General features: G+C 39.7%; 1 protein-coding gene across 2 annotated transcripts in view; it reads left to right on the forward strand.

The window, feature by feature from the left end:
* The first annotated feature begins 2,455 nt into the window (after positions 1–2,455).
* The window catches only part of LOC138593724 (zinc transporter ZIP11-like), a 54,056-nt gene continuing 36,124 nt past the window's right edge, over positions 2,456–20,387 (forward strand). The window contains exons 1-4 of one of the 2 annotated variants that reach the window (XM_069664813.1): positions 2,456–2,472; positions 3,893–4,004; positions 5,302–5,340; positions 6,908–7,066. In XM_069664813.1, the coding sequence (XP_069520914.1) occupies positions 3,897–4,004; positions 5,302–5,340; positions 6,908–7,066 (306 nt within the window). In that variant the 5' untranslated portion in view covers positions 2,456–2,472; positions 3,893–3,896. Of the gene's footprint in view, positions 2,473–2,545; positions 2,616–3,892; positions 4,005–5,301; positions 5,341–6,907; positions 7,067–20,387 lie in introns of those variants that run through there. The other variant, XM_069664812.1, reaches the window with a different exon arrangement.

Below are 20,387 nucleotides of genomic sequence, written 5' to 3' on the forward strand. Positions count from 1 at the left end.
TTACTCAATATTAATCAAAAAAACAAGCTTTTAATAAATGTTATGTTTTCAGGTATTTGTTTTCTTCAATCATTTTTCTTTCTCTATCTCACACAATCATTGTTGGGTCAGAATAAAAAAGAATTTTACTTTACTACTTTACTATGTTATATAATGTATTTGTGTAAAAAAACAAACAAACAAGGAAAAGCTGAGCTGCTGGTGATAGAAGTTGTTGTAGCATATATTTTATTTAATATGCTACAAACCTACGTAGATCAGTCTTGCTGGGTTTTAAAATGTATTCCCGACAGCATGATAGAATGGAAACAAGCACCCTTCTATCAAAGATTCTATCTGATGGACCCGTTGACATAGTGGATTCAGTAGGCTGAATGGAGATGATATAAGGGTGGCAGCGGCACAGCAGCAATAAATGTTTTCAAGATTTTTATCATTCTTTATTGTTAACTGTGTCCTTCATCCTACACTAATAGTTGACAAGAGAGAATGAATAAAAAGAAATGTTCAACAGTATCCTCTGCTTATCCTCAAATGGCTGGTGTGGTAGAAAAGTGAATCCCTGATGATTGATCTACAGGTCAAAGGTCAGCATGCCTAGGAATTACCACTGAGAAGTTATGTGAGCAGCAATCCTGGAAATGTTCAGTTGGAAGAGAAAAATACTCTGAATCAGACTCTTGGCAAAGTGTAGCACAATATCCACACTTGCACACACGGAAATGGAAAACTATACTGATGGAGTATGTAACTTAAGTGAAACTTGCAATGCCACAGTGTTCAGATACTGCTTAGAAGCAAAAGTCTGGCATTAAAATGTGACTTAAGTGAAAGGACTAAAGCATCAGCAATCAGCATGACAAGAACTAACTATAATGACAGAAACCACGTTTGAGAAAACATTAATTGGCGTGTATTTTGATTTTATATTTTGACTCATGTAAACTAAACTTCTCAGAAAAATAAACACTTGGACACAAATCAGCATGATAACTAACTGTACAATAATTCACTGAACAGAAATCATGTTTGAGAAAACTTTATTTGATGTGTATTTTGATTTTATAGTTTGACTCGTGTCTCATCTGATACAAGGAGGAGGCGGGCTTCATGTAAGCACTCCCCATAGTGTATCCCCGTCCATCTTTTTTATAAAGTCTTTCTAAGTCTAAAGCCCCTCACTTGTACACTCTTGTGTTTCCAGAGCAGATATTCTTTTTCTATAAGCTTTATTTGTCACATTTTCAGGGCAGTTGTTTGGTAGACAAAGTCACTCACGCTCCTTATTGCAGACATAAATGTCACAAAGGATAACAATTCAATGGATAACATAAACATATAGAATACTTGGTAAGATAGTTACCGAGTCTAGTTACTAGATAAATGTAAATAATTACTTTGTCACTTCCCAAAAATGCGATAAAAGTTTCTTTAATCATAAGGAGTGATGGTTAAAGAGTATGAGGGAGGACTTAAAGCCATTAATATTGAGTGTATCAATGGTACTATTAAACTGGCTAAGATCCTTTTTGAAAAAAGAAAAAAAACAGCATTTGGTTTTATATCACAAAAAACATTTTTCCTGAAATTAGGAGGCATTAATCTCCTTAAATGTGATTATGACCTAAAAACAACTCTCTGTAAAACTATCTGTATGTCATCAACAAGTCTTACTATACTGAAAAATTATCTGTAAACTGTAGGCGTAGTTTCATGGGGTTCAGGGGGTTCAATAAGAGGGCTGTAAAAACTATTTATTTGTGCTCTTTAATGTTTTTATTGAAAGATTCCCCCTGGCTCTGCAATATTTGTATTAATAACTCCTTTCTCTGTATGTGTTGGGTATTGTTTGTATGCACCAAAGTTACAATAAAGAATTGAAAAAAATAAAAAATAAAAAAAGTCATGAGGGTATTTTGGTTTCACTTTTGTACAATGCGTGTCGATGGTGACGTGTCGTCCATCTTTACACACGGTAATTTATCTGTGAACACCTTGAAGGCGCGTGAGCCGAAGCCAGCCCGCAACACGAACTGCTCATGCAAGCAGTTTGAAGCAGCTTTTATCATGTGGACCCACTTCACTCCCCCAATCTGCCTACACACTCGCATCCGTCTAGCCTGGTTGTTCACCTACTGGTGTGAATTGAGGAGTTGTTTCAATCAAACCAACACCCGACACGGTTTACTTACTAAATAGTATAACACTGTTTTCTTAAAATGGAAGAATATGACACAATGAGGGAGAAAAGCTGTAAAACAAAAAAAGTGGTATCCCAGCATGCTTTCAACAGCGAATAACCCGCTTGCAATACACAACCAATGGGGGCGAATTTTCAGCCGCGTCACTTCGCATTCAGTTGGTACGCACCTAACGTTCTGTATTTACGGAGGCGGAGCTTTGGCTGTCATAGACACGTGTACCGGGAAGTAGGAAGTAAATACAGAGAAGCTGAGGTGCCGCTGGAAAGAAGTAAGTCAACCTGAAAGTAATACCATAAATGACCGAGAATATAAACGTACGGTAAATTAAACTTTGTAGAACGAATGCGCGTTGTTTCAACACACCACAGAGAGAGTTATAACTGTGTTATTTTATAATCCAACACTTACAGGGTAAGTACGTGTAAGTGAAGTCACGGTAAAACAGTGTTTGCAGCTTACTTCGAAAGCAACAAATGACATAACAAACAGCTGTGTGTGCTGTAACACTTTATTCTTTAGGTAAAGCCTAAAGTAGCTCATGAGCTCTAAATCCTATTCATAGTGCAGTGTTTTATTTAGGGGAAAAACACAGAAAAATAAGCATTTTTACTTCCCATTTATGAGAAAAAAAAATAAAGATTTGATATTTACCATATTAAGTTGTCAGGCGTGCTATATATTGCCAAAACAATGTTTTATAAATAAATATTAATATTATATTATTAAAAAATAATAATATTTTCAATCATCAATTGATGTATGGGAACTTGAATCACCAATATATTGAATGCTGTTTCATCTTCTAATGGAGAACGGATTGGCCAACCTAACTGGTTTTAGCCAAACATGAAACCTCACATAATATAGTCCAGGATGTAAAAATTCTAAGCAAACAGGACATGACTCTCTTTGACCTGCAAAACAAGCACAGCACATGAATTAAACCACTCATGTGAAAGCTTAAATGGACAAATGTTGATTTAAGATCTGTTGTATTTCCTTGTTATATTTTCTCTATCCTTGGGAATCAAGTGTTAGCTTAAAAGTGTTACACTTATGTTGCTTTCAAATGTCAAATTCATAATAAATACCAGCTGGGACTTAGTTTTCCTCCAATTCTCACAGTCTTATCAGAAGTAAAAGGCTTGTAAGTAATCTTCCCCATTTTCCAATATAATGTGAATGTAAGGCAAAAAACAAAACAAAACAGCACACATCTATATCCTGGTCCTAGCTTTTTAAACATCTCTCAACTTGCCCTTTTTTGCTCTTTTGTGTGTTCATCTGATTATGTCATTTGTGTGTTTTTATGTTTTGTTTTATAAATAACAATTTGTTGTCCCATTTTGCATGTCAGTACAGCATATTGTTGGCACCATTGGTTGATTTTTGTATTTGAATATGTATTATCATTCCAGCAGTGCTGTCTGAATTAAATCCTTTATGTCTGTGTAATTTTTCACATTCTTGATTTAACATTTTTCTTGTGTTAAATAAAGAAAAACACATTATGTGAATAAGATAAGATAAGTTAAGATAGAACTTTATTAATCTCAAAGGAAATTATAGTGCTAGATCGCTCCAGAAATACAGTACAAAATTTGAGAAATACAAAAGACAACTAAAATATAAAGTGTATGGGTCACATGATAAGTAATGGTGTATGTGTGTTGTTTGTCCGGTTCTAGCGCCATGCTGCAAGGCTACAGCCCTATGACCCAGGCCCTGCTGGGGACTCTGTTCACCTGGGGTCTGACTGCTGCTGGAGCAGCCCTTGTGTTTGTCTTCTCCAGTCGACAGGTATCATGTAAACCCAGAACTTTCAGACACACGGCACTTGAGTGAACACGTTACATTTTGTTAAGGTCGATATTTTTACTTTTGTACAAATCAGGCCAGCTCTTTCCCCCGTCACCGATCTAAGCATAGTTTATCATTGCTTCGCACAATTTTCATATATAATGGACAGTTATAAGAGATGTGTCCGTTTTTGCACCTCACTCTTGGCAAGACATCTATGTCAATGAATTTCTTTAACAGTGAATGTTCTTCATGATAGGGCTGGGCGATATGGCAAAAAATGTTATCATGATAACATTTTTCATATCAGTCGTTATTGCTAATTATCACGATAAAAGTCAACTCATTATTTCTTTCAAGTTTAAAGGCTGATTTTTGCTCATGAGTTGTGGTTTAACCATTCTTTATGGTCAGAACATGACAAACTACACTTAAACAGTAAAACATTTCACAAATCTGAGGTAGTAAAACAACCCAAATAATGTTAAATAAAACAATAAATAATAATAAAGAAATCTTATATTTTTCAAGTGTTTAGCTGTCTGACAATGTAAACCAAAAATAGGAAAAAAGAGATTCCTTCTTGATTTTCCTTGAAATAAAATCTAGTCATAAGTCTTACATATGCCCTAAATACATAATGTTAATAAATAATAAATAGATAACAACAGGTTACTGACGTAACTCTGGAGCGATCGCTCTCTCTCTCTCTCCCCCTTGCTCGCACTCTGTCTCTCTATCTCAGCTCATACGGTTGTTTTCGCTATATGTTAATTAAGGTCCTGATTCTAATGTGAATAAGATCGTTTTCTAAAAAGCCCCCAAAACCTGTATAAACACTGAAACTACCCCTGGATATGGCAAACAGCCAGGTAAATGGAAGAGTGATTAATGTATATATTTTATTTACGTTTATGAATTAGTATTTACAGTTGAGCAGACGCCTCTTCATGATGTCCTGTAAGTAAGAAACCTAAATGACTTGGCTTTATTAAAGGTCAATAAAAAAAGTCATGCAGAATGATAGGGCTGTCAGCCCAGCTGAAGCAGCAGCCGACATGCACCCACTGTGAACACGTTGACTGCACGAGCCACTGCATTATCTTTAGCCGTCGCTCATTACGACTTTATCCATTCCGCTTCAAAAGTGTGTAAACCTGCCTACCTCTATCCCTACAACATGATTGGCTGTTCGTCGATGTTGTCTTCTTCTTGTTCTTCTCTTTAACGGCAACTAGCGTTTGAAGTGCCAGAAAGTGTGTAACATTGTTACCTCTTCCTGGTCTGCCCTTTTCAGAAGCGAATCTTGGATGGAAGTTTAGGCTTTGCAGCTGGGGTGAGTAAGAGTTCTTTCAGACTTAACCACACACTCACAAGCACACTATTACAGAATGGGTGGGTGGATGCTGTGAGTTTTCTTCCAGCTATACAGGCTACTGAGGTGAGCAGTAGAGAGTATAAAGCAGAGAAACTCTGTTTTATGTGAACAACATCATCAACACACCCACTCGCCTTTGAATATTCTAGTACTGGTGCATTCACATCTCGCCTCAGCAGCACATACTGTGGACTTTGTGCTATGGGGCTGCCAGGAAAAAAGTCTGCTTAAAGTCCTCGTCAACAGTTGCAGATATTTGTGTTCATATATGCACCCGATGTCAATAATGTATGGAAATTTTCAATAGTGCATCGTATATGTGAAAGGGACTTTAGTCTAACCAATTTCAAGGCTTTTATCCCGCCAAAGACAATATACCCTAAACCCTGCTATTGGCTTTTACATTGCACTTCACAGCGATATTTATCGGAAGTTATGAATATATAACTTCTGGATATGTCTCCTCGCGCACCGCGCAGGTTGAGACCTTATGTAGACAAAGTCGTGTACGTGACGTGTAGACTACCTGTGCGTCCCAGCTTATAAATACCACCTGGTAGCCTACACCTGGCCTCTCAGAAGATCTCGCCTCAAAGAAGGTTCAGAGTGACCGCCATAGGTGGCAGTCATCCAGGAATTCACAGTACCATGGTTACATTCGTAACTTCCGTTCTGTTTCATTCCTTCCTAACTGCCAGTGGCCGTAAAAAAAGTGAATGATTTATACCAGCAGCGTCAGAAGGACACCCACCTACTGGTCAATTGCAGATGCCAATGGCAGAAGAGCTGATGCCAGTGTTGATCTGGAAGCCACATTTAGGCGATAAAACCTTGAGAAGGTACAAGATGCTGCCCAGGATGCCGCCACGCAGATCTCAGAGAGTGGCTCTCCCCTCATAGCAGCCCAGGATGTGCTCACACCCCTGGTAGAGTGACAGATGACCTCTGAGGGCACAGTTTTACCTGCTACCTCATAAGTCTGATTCTCTCAACAACCCAGTGTTTTTTTCCGCTGTGGCAGACAAACAACTGCTCTGAGTGCCTTAAGATGCATTTAGAATTGTTATCGTTACCTTTATTCACCAATAAAAATGCATATGCACAGTGACGGGCATGACTAGCATAGGAGTGTCAGAATCAGAATCAGCTTTATTGGCCAAACATGTGTACACATATAATTTGACTCCGGTCTACAGGGCTCAATAAAGCAATAAGGCAATGGGAAAGTAGTGCAGTGATAAGGAGTGCAAAAGAAGATAAATATAACCGCTATGACTATATATACACAAGGTAGATGGTTCAGCAGTATTTAAAGTGGAAAAAATATAAATTTACTGGTACATTGGTATTTACTGACATTGGATGTTATTGCACATGAATTGTTCCTGACACTCTAGGACTAAGTTATGTGTTCATCAGACTAACTGCCTGCCTATATGTATATATGTGTATATATATATATATATGTGTGTGTGCGTGTGTGTGTATATGTCCCATTCTTCTCCTTTTTCTTGCCCTTTGTCAGGTAATGCTGGCTGCTTCGTATTGGTCACTGCTTGCCCCTGCAATCGACATGGCGGAGGATTCTGGGAAGTACGGCTCGTTTGCTTTTTTGCCAGTAGCTGGGGGATTCACACTTGGTGCGGCGTTTGTGTACCTTGCTGACCTGGCTATGCCCCTGCTGGTGAGTACTTGATGTAGAGACTCTCAAACAAGTGTTTGCAGTGGTAAGGCTAGGCTACCATGTGTGTATGTTAAAAAACACTGTCGACCTTTCAGTAGCTGTTGATATCACATCGTGGTAAGGTTTTCATAAAATTACTAATCATTCTTTAAAAAAAAATGTTTGAATTGGCTGAAACAAGATGGTTGTTGAATGTGCAGAAATAACTAAAATACATTAAAACATGTTATTGTGACTAAAAATAAAATTTAAATTTAAGAACTAGAAAGAAAAATATAGACACAGACGATGAAAGGAATAGGTAGGGGGCCAGTGTAGGGGCCACAAAACTGTAAGGACAAATCTGACAAACCCATCTGATTCAGTAGTTACAACAGTAGACGGCGCCACTTACCTGTAAAGCGAGTGTACTCCTCATTACTGAGGCCAGTCATCAGCAGTCTGTTTAATTAAGTCACAAAAGTTAAATATTTCCTCTCGCAATTCAGTTCTCACAGCACGTGAGCCTCATGTGCACGAGGGACGTTATTAATGACGCGTCGGATGTTGGACACTCTCTTTGCCGTTAGAACACTGTGTGAGGAATAAACTGGTACCGCTGTTGTTTATTTGGTTGCCACGACTTCACGTGTGATTGATGTCCTGTGACTCCTGTCACTGTTTCATTGCACTTCCTCATGACCTCAATGAGGTCATTTGTAGCAGAAATCTGCAACTTTGGCACATGTTATCGAAATCTGAAGCAGTGATAATTTTGCCACCGCAGGCCGCCGCTGCAAAATGTATGTAGCGGAAACACTGGAGTGATCTTCCCTGCTGAGTTCATTGGTGATGGGATTGTTGATTTCTCTTTGTTTCGCTTGATTTGGTTAGCCAGATATTTACGAGATAAATTGCTGTATTCAAAATGTTTGTGTCTGAGTCTTTAGGAGGAATAGAGTTTTTCTATTGATGTGTTCATTCAGTTGTAATTTCTATTTCAATAATTATTTTGTGTTTGTGTTGTGGAGTTGCAAGTAGCAATGGGTTCATTACTAAGTCTCCACAAATAATTATTATTACAGAAATATTGTAGAGAGGTAAAAGTAGAATCATCATTATTCGGGCCGTAGAGAGGTACAGTTGTAATGGCCTGTTGTGTATTGAGATGTTTATTATGAATAGTCTCATCCAGGATCTGTTATTGTTATAAAATGGGTACTCCTCTTTCTCTGGAGTTTAAATCAGCTTGATTAAACTGTAGTGTGTTTAATTTATGATTGTCTGATTTGGATGTATGAGGGTCTTGCAAGAGGCATACAGTATATCTGGTTGTAATTTGTAGTTAAATACTGTGATTCTTTTTGCCAGTGCACTGATTCCATAGATGTTCCACGTTACAAACTTAAGTGAATTCATTGTTGTAAAATGCCAAAGTCTATGATTCAGCATTTTGTGTGTTTGTTATTTGTGTATCTGTGTGCGTGTATGTATTACGCATATGTGCATGTGGCCTGGAGTATGTTTGAGAGTAGATGTAACAGCTGGATTACATGTACACGTGTAAAATTGAAAAGGCAGTTAAGGACATGATGCATGGGATTCTTTTGGCTGAGGGCTAACATTAACTGTAAAATTTCACATGAGCTACAAAAAAGAATAATGGTGAGGTACATGGTGAGACAAAGGTGCATTTTCAAGTACAATACAAGTCAGTGTTGTGGTGAAGCAGGAGTGAGGGTTAAAATAGCCAGGGGTGTATAGTTTTATCACCGAATAGTTGCCATTTTTATCTGTCTAAGCTTGAATAGTTAAATTAAAAATTAGAATTTGAATCACATTATTTGAATTTGTATTGTTAAGCTTGAAATAATATTTGCCTACTGACAAATATCTTTGCCCATAGCTGTAGTGCAAATTGAGTCCTTTCTTCAGATTATTTAATGTCTTTTATTTTATGTTACTATAAATACAGTTTGCTTAGACAATGACACACATATAGCTACATCCACAGAAACAGGGAAATAATGTTCAGGTGATTAATCCAGAACAACAAAGTACTGAAAATAGCATGTTCATATTGTTAAATTAATGTAAGTGCTAAGTCTACATGAGGCTTAGTTTGTAGACATATTATATAACAGGAACAGGGAGTCCATCCATACCTGTTTTTCCCCCTGGCTTACATGTGGCTCACTCATAATTAATTGGACTATACATTCATATTCATAACTCACAGAAAAGTAAAAGACAACTTGACAGCTGGGCTTGACTGAGTACACAAACTGGTGTAGATTTAAATGGTCTTTATTAACTATTAAACAGATGGATGGACATGTTTGTGCACATGCATGTTCTGAGCAGCAATACGTACATAAATTGTCAGCAAAGGAAAGAGGAAATACTTTTTGTTGGTAACCACATATACCTACATTTATAGAATCTAGATAAATCCTACGTGTGTCCAGTTGGTGGCGGCAATGTGGCGCATTTGACTCCAATACGCCACTAAAATACAACAACAGAAGAAGAGGACCGGTCAAATTAAAGGCTAATGTTGCTAGCTTCGGCGTGCTAGTCGCCAGCCTCGGAAGCTAATGACCAGCCTAGCCAGTAGCTGATCGAATGGGTCGCATGACTTGCTGCCTTGGTTGAATGAATATTTACCACCGCCGGCCTCTCAGTTACCAGCACTGACTTATCATTGGCCAGATCAGTAGCTGGCTTCGGCAAGGATATAGCCTCCTTCGGCCTCTCAGTAGTCTTCATTTTGTCCTTTTCCCTGCGCCATAGTTTTTGCCATTTCCTTCAGCCCCAAATGAACCACATAGACCTAAAGCCCACCATTTAATAATTGTTTTAACTATCTAATGATGAAATAAAAACATCTTGGAGCCTTCTTCTGAATGGAATAAAAATAATAGGACAGAAGAGACGGGACTGAGAAGGACAGGCTGAGTAGCAGAGAACAGCTGTTGCCTTGAGCTCCAGCAGTCACACCAGGACACCTGGTGATGACAAGAATTACATATGAAGGAGCAGCTGACAAATCACCACCATGCACACTCATACAAGATGACACACACTCCTATGAACAAAACATGCTCACACATGCACAGACATGAGATGTACAAACAACAATTGAGAGAGGAAGATACATCAATAGATACAACAGATACATAATCAAGCTGCTGCAGGAGAAATGTGTACGAAGTCTTTTGGTCAACCACAACTCAAATACTTAATAATGGATTCATCTCTATTTACAGATTCTACATTTCCATGTAGAATCTGTAGGCAGGGATGTGGATTTCCGGGATGGCAAGTGTTCTGGGTTCCGTTTGTACTACGCTTGTAGTCCGAGTAATATTGACAGATCATGTATTAGCAGGATGCGGCATATGCAGGAAAAACAGTCCGTGTGGAGAGTGAAACCATGCGGAATGTAATCCGCCCTAAAGGACATCCCGGCTCCCATCAGCGCTCATCTGATGATGATTAATCTCTTAAAACAGACATCTGCATGCTAACAGCTAACAATCCGTTCTAGATCTAAAATTCAACTTGAAATAAATTCCCTTGACGCAATGTAATGACAGCCGTTCAGCATTTAGATTTCCCAACTTCCTTGAATTCATCGGATCAGTCCGACCTCCTTTAAACAGATGAGCATTTTAAAAGTAGTTTTCTTCTCCTCTTAAGGACAAACCTGACAAAGCTTGCATTTTTACTATTCTGCATCAAAATGGAAATTTCGGCAAAGGTAAGACCCATTAATTACAAGTAAATCACAAGAAAAACGGGTTCTTTTTCTGTATACAATGCAGCATGCAGAAAAGCAAGTCGTTTATCACTACATGCCCCGGCATGTTCACCATTGTGCCCAGAGGCTATATCGTCATCAGACTATAGCCGATGGGATGCACCGATCAGGATTTGTAGGGCCGTTACCGATTTTTTTAATGGTGAGATCTGCCAATCACTGAGCTGATCACCCGTTTAAATGTATTTTTCCAACCTTTCTAAGGTTATAAAAATCTTAACACAGAAAGAAAAAGTAATATATGACCTTGGTGTTTATCAGTCATTGCACCGGATAACTGCACAGTTCAGAACAATTAAGTGTGCTCCACATCCATCCATTAGCTTATCCTGTTCAGGGTCGCAGGGGGCTGGAGCCTATCCCAGCTGTCATTGAGCGAAGGGTGGGGTACACCCTGGACTGGTCGCCAGTCAATCACAGGGCTGACACATAGAGACAGACAACCTTTTTCACTCACACCCACACCTTAGAGTCACCAACTAACCTTACTTTGGACTGTGGGAGGAAGCCGGATGAGGAGAACATGCAAACTCTGCACAGAATGGCCCACCTTGCCCAAACCAGGGTTCAAACCGGTGACCTTCTAGCTGTGGGGCAACAGCGCTAACCACTGCACCACTGTGTAGCCCGTGCTGCACATATTTAGACCATGAAAAACAAATATATAGGCTGAAACCTGTAGGATCTGCAATCATATTTAACAAGTAAATTGGGCTCTCTATATCAATTGTGTCCACAAGAGACAGCTCTGAAACACTTAGCCTTACAATGTTAAGGATAACTATTGAAAAAAAATAGAAATGAATAATAAAACCCAAACACACAAAAACGTGAGAGCGGAGAAGTACTCTGTGTTTATCCAGTTAAAAAACAACTAATTTTAATAACAAATTAACCCATTCCCAACCCCATTAATCTGCTCGCTGTGGTGCGCGACTGTGGCTCATAAGTTACATCACGCAACCTGTTAGAGTGATCGTGACTTTGAAAGGTGATCGGCTGATCACCGATCCTATAATTACAGCCCATATTGGCTGATTTTGATCGCCGTCCGATAGATTGGTGCAGATCCGAGATTGATACACTGAACAACATTACAGACAGATTTACTCTCTAAGTCAAGAGCTCATGTTTATACCTTCTGAAGCAGTTAGCCTATGAAGTACTCAGAAAATAAACATTTAATTTTATCTTGAAATATTTATAGAAATAAATAAAAGTATATACGTTTTATAAGTTTAATCATATCATGTTAATGAAGATAGATAAGTGAACACTAGCTAATTGCTCTAGAATATTTTACAGTGTAAAATGATTAGAAGTCAGGCTTTTCTGTGATGTCAGCTTTGCAGATGTCCATCAAAGATAAATGTCCAAAATGTAGTTTAGAAATCATTAAATAATAGAACTCTATATAAATTCAGATCTTGGCTCACAGTCATCAGATGGTTGCACTGCAAAGCTTAATTAATGTGTAAGCGATGTTTGTTGAGCCCAGGGCCAGAGTTTTCAGGGTCTGATAATCTGGCTCGATCGCCATTGTTACTTATGCAGACCTAACCTGGTCAGTAGAAGGCAATGTCCGTAGTTTTGTATTCAATTTGGCTGTAGTTTAACAAATCATTTTCCTGACGGGAGGCTCTATGAGCAATATACATTCTTAGAAGAGGTAATACGTTTATGCAGACGTTAATATCTACATCCAGTGGATATTGATCTAGATATTGATTAACGAATGAACATGCTGATTGTCTGCAGCATTTTTGTAATCCCTTACTTGCAGTGGCAGTTTTGTTTTTTGCGCAATAACTTATTCCATACTTATTTGCTTTTCATGATGACAGCCTGTCTGAAAAGGCGGCCGTTTGGGCCGAAGAAGTGTCAATTGACGCTTATATGGGAAGGTGCACAAAGCCTAAAGAAACCCTTCCTACAAAGAAAGTTAATAACCTGCTTTGTAATAACTTATCTCTAAATGGAGTTTTTTGATGAACCTACTTACTCAAAGAAAGCAAGGGAATGTCAAACTTGCTTTGTAGTAGGGCTGCACAATTCTGGATAAATTGAGAATCACGATTTTCTTGCTTAGAATTGAGATCACGATTCTCTCACGATTTTTTTTCTCAATCTAAATGTTTATTGCACTCACCTGATACAAAAAGAAACCAAAAATATAAAGGTGCCTGATATCGGACCGGCACATCAGTTTTGGACAACAGAACGTGAATGCTCCTGTTTTTAGTGCATATTAAGTTACAAATGCTTCATGAATCTGAAACTGAACATGAAAACCATTGAATAGAATAGAATTAGGGCTGTATGATATTGGAAAAAAACATACATTGCGAAATATTATTGTTCTGCGATATTAATGCGATTTAAAGAAATACAGGAAATTATACCAGATAAACTTAATTGTTGATATAAACATGAAACCACACTAACAATCATACTTTTTATTAATTGAGACTTTTAAGTCTATTTGCTTATAATAAAATAAAACCCCTTCTACTTGTATCACTCTTGGTTCAGACTCTGACACCTGCATGAAACAGTAGAGAGTACAGTTAGAGCGACACGTTCTTTATAAAACAAATACTAAAAGAGTCCTGGCCTGCAATTGTGTTATTAATACGGTATCAACCATTGCTAATGTATGTTTAATCAGTGTGATCAGCCCCGTGACGGTCACTTTGTGAAACGAAAAATCACGTCTCCGGTTTCCTTTTGTGCCTCAGGCGGTGTGTGTGCTGCAGGCGCTAACAGCAAACGGCACATCCACTCCGTGAACTGTCCGTTAAAGTAGCTCCAGCATTAACCAGCAGCGGGACAAAGTGGCTCTGTTAACAGGAATACTTTCACTTAAAAGCCACCTCGCGTAACGGAGCTGCTGACGTCACAGATATTGTCGGCGGCTCCGTCACGCGGTGTGGTTTATAAGTGAGTGTGAAGAAAAACCAGAGTCAAGAGAGAGAGTATCCTCGACTCTGGCTTTTCTTCATCTAACCTTTCAAACATATGTGTGAAGTTTTTCTCCACTTCCAATATCCCAATTTCCAATAACATCATTCTTTCATCTCTGCTTTATAACTTCATCTTGTAGTTTCTCCCTCCCTATCTTTTCTTTGGTGACATGGTGGCAGTAGGGAAAAGGTCAGGCTGTGATAATAGCTGGCACAAAACAACACAGGATAGATAGGGGGGTCTTCCACACACGCACACACACGCACACACACACATAAAAGGGGGTGGGGGGCATCACTATTTGGACAGCTGCTTGTGCCACTTTTAGTGGTTCCTCAACAAACACTGGAATTGAAAGAGTAGAATAATTGAGAAGGGTTAGCTGGACTGAGAGGGAGAGCTGGGGTTGACAGGGAGACAGGGCTGTTAGAACGTAAATGATGACCATAATACAAAAAAATAGCATCTGTATACACTGTGCAGTGCCTCACTGCATTCTGTTAATACCTGTGTCTGATCGCACTTGTTATTGGACTCTTCCTCATGTTGTTCCCTTCTAGATCCTTGCTTGTATTGTACTCAGATGCACGTCGCTTTGGACAAAAGCATCTTCTAAATGAAATTGTAACATTTTAATATTTTAACAAGGGCTGGTAACATTAGGTAACAGACACAGGGATAGGTAGATTCAAGATATGCAGTGGGACTTTAGAGACTGTTATGTTCTTGTTTTCACTGAGACATTGCAACGGCAGAGTACCGGAAGCTGCCATTCAACTAGACGGACTTGTCTCGTTCTGTGCTGACAGGAATGCAGCTCTGTGTGGTAAGACTTATAGAGGTGGCTTGTGTGTGCACATCAACAGGAACTGGTGTAAGGACTCTGTCCTTGTCTCTAGCCACTGCTCAGCAATGGTGGAGTTTAGGACTGTTTTATCTACCACTGGAATTAACCACTGTTCTCATAGTCAGTGTTTACATTCCCCCCAGCGCTAATGTTGAGGTAGCGCCTATAAGTGAGCTTCAGAACTTACACCCTGATGGACTAAATGTCGCCGGAGATTTCAATCATGTCAATTTCAATTCAGTGCTTCCCAAATTCATGTGGACTTTGCAACGAAAGGGCAAACATGCTGGATCTTCTTTACACACACCATACCCGGCGCATACAGAGCAGAACCCCCACCTGGGCTGCTCAGACCACATCTCTGTTCTGTTAATCCCAACATACAGACCACTTGTCAGAAGCTCCTGACTAGAGCAGAAGCAGGTCAAAATCTGGCCAGCAGCATCCTTCTCTGAGCTTCAGGACTGTTTTGAGCACACTGACTGGGACATGCTTAGAGAGGCTGCAACAGATGGTGACTCAATCAGCTTGGAGGAATACACATCTACAGTGACAGCTACATCAGTAAATGTACTGATGACGTCACTGTCTCCAAGACCATCATCACACCTACCATCAGGATGATGGTGGAGGTGCGTGCCATGCTGAGAACCCGTGACCCTGCTTTTAGAGCAGGAGGCAAACAGGGATGCAAGGATGAGTCGACATTGTTGACAGAAATTGATAACTAATTTAGTTGCCAGTGAACTTAATTGCTGATAACTAGTTGGTTATGTTATTGGACGTGTTTCTATGCTGTGCGCAGACATAAGCATAATAACTTATTATCTCTGCTGATAGTTGCACATGCAAAACAGACTGGGAAACAACAGCTTTCATGGGAGCTCATCGGAAATGCTGGAGCATTTAAAGAGAAGTGGCATTGTGTATGATGCAAACTCGCCCAGATGAGAATATTTGCTTCTTAGCTAGTTAACGGACAGAGTTGTATTGGCTTTTAACATTAATATAACACTGTAGCTCTATAGAAAGAACCTGACGCCAAGTTACAGCAAAGCTGTGTGAATTTTATATCATTACATTTTCAGTCCCTCTCCTTTAAACCTTTCCCTTAGAACACCTCATGTTTTCTCTCCTTCACATCTGCTTTTCCTCTTCCATCTTCCTTTCATGTATCTGCATCACTAGCAGCCAATTCAGCAGCAAAGTTTATTAAAAGACATTATTGGAGATTATGAGTTTGTGATGTATGATGCTGGGACCGCTTTATCCACAACAGTAACTCCAGTCAGAGAGTAGAGGTGGATGCAGAGAGCAGTTCAAGTTGTTAATATAATATTGACTGATTCACAGCAATACAGGTGATTGGTTGGATGAATGTTTACTAAAATGAATGAATGGTTTCTGTAGGACAGAATGAAAAACTATACAAAACTCCGTAAGTCATTGCCACTCAACAGAAATAATGCACACTACACGCACTGTTTATCCCACATGGAGTATCTGGACATAAGTTCTACAGGCTATTTAGAACTTACCTTCTGTCTGAATGCATTCACTGCTTATGACGAGGGTTCTGCAGCCGCGGCGCAATGAAAGTTACGGATGCAACCCCCGTTCTCATCCGCGCTACACTAGAACGCTGGGCGGCCCAACAGGGGTGCCTGACCGAAATAAACAACATAATAAACCCAGTCTCAAGGAAATAATAGGGAATTTACAACAGCCATATCTTTGAAGGCAACACTCGCATATATTGTCTTTATTGTTAGCTAGCACATGCTTAAAAGATCCTCCAACTACGTTTAAAAGCTGATTGCTAAATAAGAGCCATTAAGTAATTATGAAATTGTTTAAAGGATTAGTTGATTGATCGTTTCAGTAATCGATGACCAGTCGACTATCAAAATAGTTTTAGTTGTAGCCCTAGAGACAAAGCTGCCCTAAGAACAGCAAGGGCTCCGTTGTCACGAACCATCAGAGCAGCAAAGAAGGCACATGCACAGAAAATCCCCAGGCAGGACTCAGGACAGCAGTGACACACGCCGCATTTGGACATTTACCAACTACAGGAGAACACCACCTGCCTGTGACACTGATGCCTCTCTCCCAGATGCACTGAACAACTTCTTTAGTTACCTCCGCGTGACACCTCTAATCAACACACTTTGCATTAGTCCGTGAATCACATGCATGCTGAACTTTGGGTAGTGATCCGTATGAATCATGGATCAACTATGATCCGTTTCACAACTAATGGGTACTTATACTGAGCTATCTCCACATGTACTTTTGCTGGCATAAGCACCAGAAAAATACAAAAAAGTTACAAAACTTGAAGCTGATATCCAAAAAAGGAATATTTGCTTTGTTTTACATGACATTTGTGAGGAAGTCAAAATTAGGGCAACAGCTTTGAGAAATGTAATGTTACTCGGGAAGTAATCTTTCTTGAACTTGTGTTCATGTGATTCTGCTCCACAATTTTTGTCCAATGACAATATATGCTGCCAATGCAGGAACTTGTGTGCTCTTGGTGTATCAAGGCATGGAGCAAGGATGAGGGGTCTAGGTGGTGCAGGGGCATGAACTGCATTCTGTAACCAGGGTTCCAAGTTATTGAGAAAATAATTCTGCTTAACTTGCCTTCAGCTCAGCCAACTTGGTGGGCCCAAGTTTTTGTGTGATACTAGTACATTTTTTATTGTGGTCTTTGTCATAGTGGGCTCTGTGTGAGATCAGAACTGTGTGGAATTTTCCTTCCAGCTCTGGTAGTCTACCAAAGAGAAACATTCCTGGCCCTCCTGCTGTCTGTCCTATTCTTGGGTGTCCATTGTGAGGAAGACAAGAAGGATTTCTCTTCCTCATTTGTCACTAGAAAGGGATGACAACCCTGTCCTGGTCTCAAGCTACTTGGCTGCACTTGCAAAGCTGAGTGAACTTGTGGATACATGTTTGTGACTGCTCGGGAGCAGTCTGCCCTTGTCTGCTCCAACATGGAGAGAAAGCCTTGTCTTTTGCCAATGACCTTTGTAATCCTTTGTGAAAATACTGTGGTTTGATGATCTGCAATTGAGGATCCCTCATTGGTCAACCTGAAGTCCTTGTGATTGGTGATTCCTGTGTTGAGTTGATGTATGAATGTCTTTATCAACTATTTACTTTAAAAGATTACAGAAGCTGTTAACAGCGATTGTTAACAGTGTGCTGTAATGTCATTGCAGCAAATATCGTGTAACATTTAAGCAGCAAAACTAAAAACTGATTTAAACTGTTATAAACTGACAGGACAGAGGAAACTCCAGAGAGAACTGAAAACAACTTTTAGCATCTAAAATAAAACTTTAAAGAAAGCTCTGATGGAGCTCAGGATTTATAAGGAGGGCCTCTGTTTCACTCCAAACTATTTCCCTGTTACCTCGACTGACTGTATGGGACCTTTTGTACGTGTAGAAAACACATTTCATTCCATTTTAATAGATTTGGACTGATCCTGTCAGGGTGTCCAGAGATTTTAATTCTCAGTGAAGTTACAGCACTGTGTGTTGTGCATAAATGCACTCAGCGCAGAGAAGACGCACTCATTGTTTCTGCTGCGGTGCGATCACTGCAGGTGTCTAATAAACTCTAAAATACCTACAACCCACCCGCCTCTAACCAACATTTAATATTTAAGACCCCGTTAGCCCAATCCACATATCTACACATTTACAGTGTGACAGTAACATAGTGGTACATTAAACTTTGGTTTAATTAATGTCACACATCATCCAATAATGCGGATATTCGTTTTATGCACCTGCACTCAAAAAATATCCAGGTAGATTTTTAGCTCCACTTTGCTGTAAAATGTTTGAAAGCAAAACGCACGATGCGTGGCGCCTCTTTGGGCCTCCTCTCCATCTTCCGTGTCCAAATGCTGTCAAAGAGCGAGTCAGAGTCAAAGTTCGAGTCATCAGTCCAAATCAAGTCAGGACTCAAGTCAGACTCGAGTCCTGGACTCCAATACTACAGTACTACGCATAAATATCAAAACTCTCTGCTGTGCGGTGCTGTGCTCTCAGGTGATGAGGAGTTGAGGAGACGGGAGAGGAGGGGGCAGATCTTTGAACAGCTTACTGTAAAGTCCAGACTCGCCAGGTGTTTACTAGTATTAGTCTCTGTAACGCAGCTTTATGTTTTTAAAACGAGCGTGCCACAGCAGCGTATATAGTCCATCCATATAATAATCCCCGTCCTGCGTAATGGCTCCGGACATGTGGACAAAGTGTGCCGAGGTGGAGCACAGCCCCAGACTGATTGGTCTCCCAATTATAATAATAATAATGACAATATATTATTAACAGATTGTTTTTACGGACAAATACATTTTTTGACCACACAAAGATTGTAATTGTCGTCATGATCACTGGAAACCCTGAGCCTGACAGCCCTCATAGCTGCACAGCTTCCACCACCTTGTGAACTCTGTGCTTTTTGCCACAAGGCATAGAAAAAGGGACAAATTTGCCCCAAATGGCCCGCATAACATGGTTTGCATAACATGACTCATTGAAATACGTGCAAGCGGCTCCGGAGTACACAGACGCTGTTTGCTCTGCAGCGCACTTGCATTCAACCCTCTGCGTGTGCTATGAGTATGAGGCAGAGTCTTTTTATGTCATTTGCACGTGTTTAGTGGGCACAAAATCTGTGCAATCCTTTAGTGAAATCCCCCCTTAGAGTCCTACCAAACGTATCTACAAACAACACAAAAACAGAGCATAATGGTGCTCACCTGCGTTGTACCGGAGTGTAAGGAGAGCAAGAGGAAAAGAGATGCTGGAGTGAAACACTTCCCGTCACCAGTCAAGGTTACGTAGTCTGGTGGAGGTTTTCCGGAGAAGTGGATAATGTCCTCCAAATGCACAGAGCAAAATTGTATTTTCATAATAACATGATAGGACTGAGGTTGAAAATCAGTGAATTTGCCCTTTAATATTAATGAAAGTAAGACAGAGCTTATTATATATGGACAAATGATCCTCCTGGATGACTGCGCTGCTGTTCTTGGCCCTCTAGCTCCCCGGAAATGTCCATCTGTCAAAAATCTTAGTGATTTTTCTTTCACAGTTTTTTTTATTGTTAATTTCACAGTTTACCCCACAACAAAACCCTACCCCCGGTCACTTAGAATGTTCATTGGCTCTATTTTACAAAGGAATGTACATGCGTGTGTGTCAAAGTAAAATACAAGGCACATAATGGTGAAATTAAGGAATGAAAATCTCTCTCATAATAAAAGGTTAAGCAGAAGCAGCACGAGCAGGCCCGGAATGTCAAGAACCACATCCAGGGTGTCCATAAGCAAACTTATTTTCAGAACCCCAGAATGTATATGTTATGTTTTCAACCTTCACATTGGACCAAACATCCCTTATCCATTGAGAGACGAAGGGAGGGCAGTACTCTACCACCTCTTTAGATTTAGAGGGGTGCACTTGATGTATCACTTTAAATTGTATCAAAGAGTATCAAGCACACATAGAAGAAGAGTGAGCTCCAAAATCTTTGCTCATGTTCCATCATCAATTGTTATTTGAAGATCATGAGGCTCTGGTTCTTGACAAAGGGGCAGTCTAATGTCTCAGTATAAATGAAACTGCCACTTTTCTGTTGGATTTGATAACATAACAACATCACTCATTTTATAGTGAGGTTGATTGGGA

This window comes from Semicossyphus pulcher, unplaced genomic scaffold (genome assembly GCF_022749685.1).
Source record: "Semicossyphus pulcher isolate SPU_LCO1_2020_fin unplaced genomic scaffold, fSemPul1.0.p SCAF_16, whole genome shotgun sequence".
Classification (NCBI taxonomy): Eukaryota; Metazoa; Chordata; class Actinopteri; order Labriformes; family Labridae; genus Semicossyphus; species Semicossyphus pulcher.